Source organism: Monoraphidium neglectum (assembly GCF_000611645.1).
Source record: "Monoraphidium neglectum strain SAG 48.87 unplaced genomic scaffold scaffold00293, whole genome shotgun sequence".
Classification (NCBI taxonomy): domain Eukaryota; kingdom Viridiplantae; phylum Chlorophyta; class Chlorophyceae; order Sphaeropleales; family Selenastraceae; genus Monoraphidium; species Monoraphidium neglectum.
The window spans coordinates 1-7,389 of record NW_014013335.1 but is presented as its reverse complement, the minus strand read 5'-3'; the positions used below and the strand labels follow the sequence as shown (position 1 = coordinate 7,389).

General features: G+C 67.1%; 3 protein-coding genes across 3 annotated transcripts in view; 1 reads left to right on the top strand and 2 right to left on the bottom strand.

Moving 5' to 3' along the window:
* MNEG_2560 (hypothetical protein) overlaps nucleotides 1-1,746 on the top strand; it is a gene marked incomplete at both ends in the record, with an annotated part of 3,977 nt that extends 2,231 nt beyond the window's left edge. Inside the window, 5 exons of the mRNA XM_014048961.1 lie at nucleotides 65-190; nucleotides 438-496; nucleotides 751-850; nucleotides 1,109-1,193; nucleotides 1,420-1,746. Coding sequence (XP_013904415.1) covers nucleotides 65-190; nucleotides 438-496; nucleotides 751-850; nucleotides 1,109-1,193; nucleotides 1,420-1,746 — 697 coding nt within the window. The remainder of the gene's footprint in view (nucleotides 1-64; nucleotides 191-437; nucleotides 497-750; nucleotides 851-1,108; nucleotides 1,194-1,419) is intronic.
* A 1,471-nt stretch (nucleotides 1,747-3,217) lies between these two features.
* On the bottom strand, nucleotides 3,218-4,076 carry MNEG_2559 (hypothetical protein; the record flags this gene model as incomplete). Its single annotated transcript, XM_014048960.1, has 2 exons — nucleotides 3,218-3,405; nucleotides 3,545-4,076. The coding sequence occupies 2 exons, from the start codon at nucleotides 4,074-4,076 to the stop codon at nucleotides 3,218-3,220; spliced, it is 720 nt and encodes a 239-aa protein (XP_013904414.1).
* A 2,433-nt stretch (nucleotides 4,077-6,509) lies between these two features.
* On the bottom strand, nucleotides 6,510-7,232 carry MNEG_2558 (hypothetical protein; the record flags this gene model as incomplete). Its single annotated transcript, XM_014048959.1, has 3 exons — nucleotides 6,510-6,563; nucleotides 6,786-6,905; nucleotides 7,215-7,232. The coding sequence occupies 3 exons, from the start codon at nucleotides 7,230-7,232 to the stop codon at nucleotides 6,510-6,512; spliced, it is 192 nt and encodes a 63-aa protein (XP_013904413.1).
* Nucleotides 7,233-7,389: the final 157 nt, after the last annotated feature.

Below are 7,389 nucleotides of genomic sequence, written 5' to 3'. Positions count from 1 at the left end.
CGCCCCGCCTGTGCCCCAACCCTGCGGCGTCCCCTCGCCCCACACCCCGACCCCGCGCCCGCAGGGGCACCACTTCCCAGGGCGCCGACAGGAGCGGTTACAACGGTGCCACCCCTGAGAAGCTGCAGTACGGCCTGCTGAAGTACAACCCCAGCTGCGCAGACTCGCGGGGCGAGCCCACCAGGATCTGGTGAGAGTGTGGGCGGGCCTGGGCCCCAAGGAGCAGGGCCCGCATGCCGCGCGCAAGGGGGTCCTGACGGCTGCCAGCGCGGGCGCGAGGCGGGGCGGGGCGCCCGCGGCGCGGCGGCGGCTGCGGCTGCGCGCATCTCGGCTGTCGCAGTTGGCGGGCGGGAAGGGTGCCGAGCAGGTGCGCCCTCTCGCGCCATGGCCCGCCCCGCGTGAAAATTCCGTGCCGCGCGCCTCTCCGACCCTCGCAGCGCCCTTGGACTGCCGAGGATGGACGGGGGCAGCACGGCAGTCCAGGACACGTGTCAAGGTGGGTGCGGGCGGCGGGCGGCGGCGGCACGCGCCACAGTTGCCTCGAGTGCAGTACTAGTTTTTTGGGGCCTGGGGCAGCCAAAGGCGCGACACCTTTGGCTGCCCCCCAAAACGCTGATGTGACCTCTGGGTCTCCTGTTGCCGTGCAATTCCAGATAATTCCTTGGTCATCCCCATTTGTTTCCCTTGACCTGGAAGCTGCCCTTCATCTCACCCTTGATCCTGGGTGCCCCTCTGCCTATGTCCCCGCAGGCGACAGCGGCGGCCCCCTGATCTTCAACACCGCCAACGCGGCCAACCCCCTGGCCGGTGACCCTGCAAACGACAGGGTCGTTGGCGTCACCTCTTACGGGTGGGCAGGCGGAGGGGGCGGGGCGAGAGACACTGCAAAAGCAGCAGCTGCAGTGTGGGCAAGCCACCAGGTCCGCTCAACCGCCCGCGCCGCGCGACCCAGCAGCAGCAGGGCCCAGGCCCCGCAACCCGTAGAGCGCACGCTCAGTATGCCTGACAGCCCGGCACAGCCACAAGGCCCAGCTCGCGCTGTGTGTGACCCTCATTTGTGCCGGGCGCCGCCGCGCCCGTTGGCGGCGGCCGCGCCCGTCCCGCGCAGGAACGGGTGTGGCCTGCGCAGCTCCCCTGGGGTGTACGCGTCCGTCCCCAACGCCTACAACTATATCACGCAGCTCATGGACGCGGTGAGCCAGCCGGCGCGCGACCAAAGGAGGTGTTGCCAGCTTGCCACACGCAGGGGCCAGGTGCCAAACGCGCCCGCACCGCCGGTTTTTTGTCGCAGCCTGACTGCGCCCGAGCTTTGGCCGAGCGCCGCCTGCTGCCGCGTCGTCGGCACCTCGTGCGTCGCAGCGATTGCGCGACCGCAATTCAACCGCTGGTCCCCCCTGCCCCTTACCCTGAAACCCTAAGGTCAAGAAGCCGTGCGGCTCTGGCACCCTCACGTTTGTGCAAGTGGACGCTGCGGCCAGCTGGTACGCCAAGCCTTCAAAGTCCACCAAGCTCAAGGCAAGCCAGGGCCAGGCCGATTGCCAGGCCGCCTGCGCAAAGTCGGCCAATTCGAAGAAGGCCTGCGCGGCGTTCAGCCTGAGCGTCAAGGCGGGTGCAAAGTCGGACATCACCTACTGCGACTTGTACTTTGACTGGGTGCCGCAGCGGGTGTGTGGCGCAAACGACTTCGACTTCAACTGCCAGCGTGCCTCCCAGGGCTCGTGGAGGGCCAAGTGGGTTTACAGCTGAGCCGTTGCGACGCACAGCACAGGATGCAACACATCCGTCCAACACGTCGCGAAACCTAGGGTTCCACCCAACCACCTGCCCACGCACGTACACTCGCACTTGCACATGCACCCCCGCCTGCTCGGCTGGGTGCCATGGCAGCTGCTGCTTTGAAGCAATTCTGCGTCGTGGCATGCCGAGGCCTGGCGGCTATCTTCTTATTCTGCCCCGGGCCTCCTGAAGGGCTTATGTGCACCCTCCTTGTGATCTCGCACCTGCGTACGCTTTCGGCGGACCAGTTGACCTTCAAAAACCTTCACACGTGTGCAGCTGCATGCCACGAGCGCATCTTCTCTGTTTGTGCTGCGCCATACATGCAGCACATTCTCAATTGATCCTGAACTGGTGCTCGGCTGTGCAAGTGGCAAAGACGTCGTTTCGCACGCCATTGCAGCTCCAAGCTTTTGCCTCGGAGCGCACTGCCGCCATCAGCCTGTGATCTGTGCAGCCGAGGGGGTTACTACTCGCTAGCCTGTGTGCCTCGCTTCCCTGTGACGCCTTGCACCTCTTCGTGCCGCTCGCCTGAAGGTGGGCGCACGGGCATGTCGCGGGAGAGAAAGGCAGGCTTGCTCATCAGGGGGCGCCCGTCCAATGGTGTTGTACGGCCCTCCATCAGGGGGGCGCTTCCTTATGAGGACCCCCTGTTGAGCACCCCCGACGAGACGGTGTGCGGGCGCGCAGCCACACGCGACAGAACGAAAGTGCCTGCCTTTCATTTTGCACAGGAAAGCTTCTGATAGAGACGCCACCTGTATGTGCTCCAAACACACGCGCAGCCGCCGCTCACTCCAGCGGAAAGCGCGCGCTGCATGAACGTTGAGGGCTGCCATGCCTTGCCTTTCGCATCAGTTTCTCAATATGAAGTTCACAAAGCTGTGCAGTCGCACACACTACCGGTCCCATTTCCTTTGCACGTGAACACTGCCGTCGCCCTCTGGTCAAACCTCCACCCTCACATTTGCGAAGGGACGGAGATCTTGGTCAGCAGCTCCCTGCCGTTCTGCACGCGGCGCGGCCCCCCCTGGCTCCGCTAAGCGGCCATTCCTTGCTTTTTTGCACAGACTCCTTCGGGAGCTTTCGGCCTCATTCATACAACCACTCCCTGGACACTCCCTAGCAATGACATCTCTGTTTGCGCCGCTGTGCTGAGCTGCGTGGCTTGTGGACTGCTCGGGTAACCCTTTGGCTTGGATTGACAGTGGTGTCCCAGGATGGCAGGTGCTATTGCGTGGTGTAGCCTTGGGCCAGGGTACCTCTTGCGGTACTGTGCTGTGATGGCGGCGGTGATCAATACGCCCATGACTGCACCCTTGCACACAGCAAAGCCACGGCGCCGTACCACGCCGGCCCAAAAACACGGCCACAAGCAGGGCAGACGCCGCAAGGTGTGCAACCCGCGCGACAGCTCATCATTAGCGGTGCCACCAGCCCATCAGGCATCGAGCGTGACGTTGAAGGAGGGGGCGGTCCACCCCACTCCCAAATCGTACGCCCCGGGCCCCGGCACCGCCGTCCCGGCGGGCGCGAAGCGACGAGACTGGCTGTCAAAAGCAGCGCGGTTGCGGCCGGGGATGGAGACGGGGCGGACGGCAGCGGCGGAGGGGGGGCCGTTGTAGGCGCCTGCGAATGGGCGGGGGCGTGTGAGGGCGGTGGGTTGCAGAATGCAGGGTTGGCAGGTCCCACATAAGTCTGGACTCGAAAACCTGCCTTTCATCTTGACACCCCATCCGAGGTTGCAAAACGCCAGCCTTTTCCCTACCTGGACCCGGCACCGCCACCGCCGCCTTTGAAACAGGGCTCTGCCGACCTACGCCGCTGCCAAACCCGGCTGCAGCGCCGCCCCCGCCCTGCAGCGCGCCCGCCGAGGCGGCGCGGCCGCGCCCGCCGCCGCTGCTGCTGCCGCGCTTGGCCCAGTCCTCCAACCGCAAGTGCACCCCGGGTCCCAGCTGCGCGGGATCCCCCCAGAGGGTGCCCTCCCGCCCGTCCCAGGTCGCATAATCGGGCGCCGCCGCCGCCGCGCCGCCACCGCCGCCACTGAACCGCCGCGTCGCCGAGGCAAACGCGGCTGTGGGTTTCCGCGCCGCCGCCCGCTGCCGCGGGGAGAGCGTGTCGTCGCAAGATGGGGCCCCGCCGCCGCCGCCGCCGCCGCCGGCGTACGCCGCCGCCACCGCTGCCTCCGCCGCTGAGCCCGCGCCGGCGCCGACAAAGTCGCCAGCCGGCCGGGCGGCCGCGCAGCCGAAGGTGCCGCGGCAGCTGGCGGCGGCGGCGCGCTCTGCGGCGTCCCGCTGCATGGACACCGCCGCGTGCGCCTCGTACTGCCCTGCGTGTGCCGGGCATGCCCGCCGTGCGGCCGTTGGCAGGACGATAGTGGTGGTTAGTGGTGAATGGCAGTGGGCAGCCAACATAAACATGCGCCAGAACGATGGGGCCAGCATGGCCATAAGAGATATCATTTCAACGGCGGCGCCCGCCCTTTACTGTCCAAATGCCAGCGGGCAGCAGATACGGGTTTTCAGAGATCTGCGTCCTCCTTAGCTGAAGCTCCTCCGAAGCTGCCAACCCTCTCCACGCACGACATCGCTGCCATGGCCACCCACCAGGGCCCGGCGCGTCGCTGCTCGCTGGGGCAAATCGCGCCGCGGAAGAAGAGAAGCCACCGCACGCTGCCGCGCCGCCGCCGCCGCCCTCCGCCCCTCCACTGCCGCCGCTGCCCCACGGCACCGCCGCCGCTGCCGCAACACGTGCGCCGGCCTTCAGCACCCTGGCGAATGCGCCGGCCTTTTCCAAACTGTAAGAACCGGGCCCGGGCCCGGGCCCACTGCTGCCAGCGGCAATCGACGGCGCTACCGCCGCCCGCCCCACTGCCCGCCCAAACGCCTGCTGATGGGCCGCCGCGGGCGCGGCGGCCCTGAACCCGCCGCACCCGCCGCCTGCCGCTGCCGACGCAGCGCCCCTGCCGCGTGCCGTGGCCTGCGGGCTGTAGCTGCCCGGCCCCACGGCCGCCGCCGCCGCGGGCGGCCCTCGGAAGCGCTCCGCCGCAGACAAAAACGCGCTCGTGCCCGCCGCCGACGCCGACGCCGCCGCTGCCGCTGCCGTCAGGCAACCCGGGTCATACCGTCCCGGCGCCGGTGTGAGCAGGGCCGATCTGGGAGCCAGCGGCAGCCGCTGCGCGGCGCGGCTGGCGGACCAACGAGTGCATCTACCGCCGCCCGCGGCGCCGGCTCCAGCTGCTTCAGGAGCATCATCCGCCTCGTCGTCCGGCGCTGGCGGCGGCTGCATGACGAGGCGGCCCGTTTTCTCGTCCATTTCGAAGCCGAACGCCTGGTGTGGCGCCGGGATCGTCGGCGGGGTCGCCGGGACGCCGCTGCCATAGCCGCTGCGCGGCCGCCGCCGCGTCGCTGCCGGCGTTGTCGCCGGGCGGCGGCGACAGCCTTTCACCCAGGCCGCGGCGGACCCATCCGGGTAGGCGCCGGGGCCCGGCTTCTCTGCAGCTTCCCTGTTGCTGCCGAAGCGCTCTGCGCGCGTGGCAAAGCCTGCGGCGCCGCAGGAACCCGCTGCGAAAGCTGTGGCTGCGGCGCGGTTGCGCGCGACACGGCCTGTCAGGCTGACATTTGGCGAGTAGGAGCCGGGACCGGGGCCGGCGGCGGCCGCGTCCGCGCTGGCGGCGCCGCAGGGGCGCTCGCCACTTGTCAAAAATGGTGCCGGCGCAGGCCGCGACGGACTGTTTGGCCGCTGCTGCTCGTACGACCCTGGGCCTACCTGGGAGCTCAGAAGTGACGGCGGCAGATGGGACGATTGGCAGGGTGCGCAACCGTGCAAGCTTCACGGGTGCGCCATGCAAGCGCGCGCAGCGCTTCGACTGGGGCACAACAGCATGTTCGGCGCAGACCATCGCACGGCAGTGCGGGTGTGACTGCAGTCAAATTTTTTATCTTCTCCGATACGTACATGTGCGATTCGCATCACTCGTCATACGTACCTTGTCCGGGGTGACGAGGTTCGCAAACGCTGGATCACGCCTCGCTCTGCTCGTGAACGCCATGATTGAACAACATACTATCACAACTTTCGACTTATGCTAGCTACGCGTATGTCCAACATGCACCGGGCCCTGGTCAAAAACCGCCGTCTAAAATACCCCCGGTCAACTGCAGTGCAAAACATCATCCGTATATGTACGTGCTGCTGGCTACTCAACTGCCTCACAAGTGATGATTTGACAAAGCAAACCACACCCATACGCGGCTGCCACCCATTGGCAGGCTGGCAGCCAGAGCTGCTACTCAGGGCACTCTCCCTGCAGATGCGGCTGCACGTGTGGCCCCACATCCCTTCAGAGACCGCATGCCCCTGCATCCTTTCAGGGACATGCACCTGCAGCTCGTGCCGCGATCCCTCGGCCAGCAGCACCCACGCCCGCGCGGGGTGCACACGGTGACCGCACGGGTTACACAGGGAGACAACCAACGCTGCTAGATGAAGCGATACGTTCTTCGCCGCCCGTGGGGTGAGAACGTGGCACCGCGCCGACCCCAAGCCCACCAAAAGACGGACCAACCCAAACATGCATGGCGGCGGACACCGCCCGCCCAATTCCGATCAAGCTGTTTTAAGCCATGGGCCCCGCTGCCCTGCGCGGCGCGACGCTGCGAAAGGGCGAACGCCCCCAAACGCACTCGGCCCCTTGGCGTAGCCGCGCCCTGCTGTGTGCGGCGCAGCGCCTTCTACTCGGCGTAAGGATCAAAGGGCGCCGCCAGCTGCTTCTCAAGCTGAGACACCTGCGATTGATTAGTGGGATGCCAAAGGCGTGCTGAGGGCAAAGGGTGCCTGTCGCGGGCTAGAGCGGCGGCAAGGACAGGGAAGGACGGCAGGGCGGCGAGGCGCCATGAGGTCGCATCCGCGGTGTTGACGAAGCGGGCCACACGACACAGCGCCTCGCCAGGCGGGAGGGCGCGCATTAGTGTGGCAGGCAGCCAGGCGGCAACACCATTCTGCCGCACCTTGGAGTTGCCGGGGGCGGCGGCCTTGATGGCGGCCAGGACGGCCGTGGCGCGCGCCTTGTCGTCCTTGAGGGTGGCAAACGCGGGCTGCAGCACAGTGGCGACCTTGTAGCCGCGGGCCTGTTGATGTTGAAGGGGGGAGGGAAGCGGTGAGTGATGCGAGTGGTAAGACACACCTGGGTGGTGGGCCGCAGCTGTCCCGGGTTGGGAGGCGGTGCCACAAAATGGTGCGGTTACGTATGTGAGTCATGCCAGACAAAGCGGAGCCTGCCGCAAGCAGCGCCTTGCAGGCGCGCACGCGTGCGCACACACTCACACAGGCACAGGCAGACCCACGCACTAACCAACACGCAGATTCACTCAAATGCTCACACAGAAGAAAGTCCCACAAACCACAGCACAGATGCTCAAACGCGCTCACACACGTACCGACCCACACACAAGCATGCGCGTTCAGCAGCCCCACCCCCTTGCGCACCTCCAGCAGGCGCTTGGCGGCCTCGGCGGGGCCCAGCAGTGTGGCTGGTGAGGTGGTGGACACGTCAGCTGCGTCCAGGGCCAGGACGGCCACCTGCAAGCAAGGGGGGGTGGGGGTGGGAAGGGG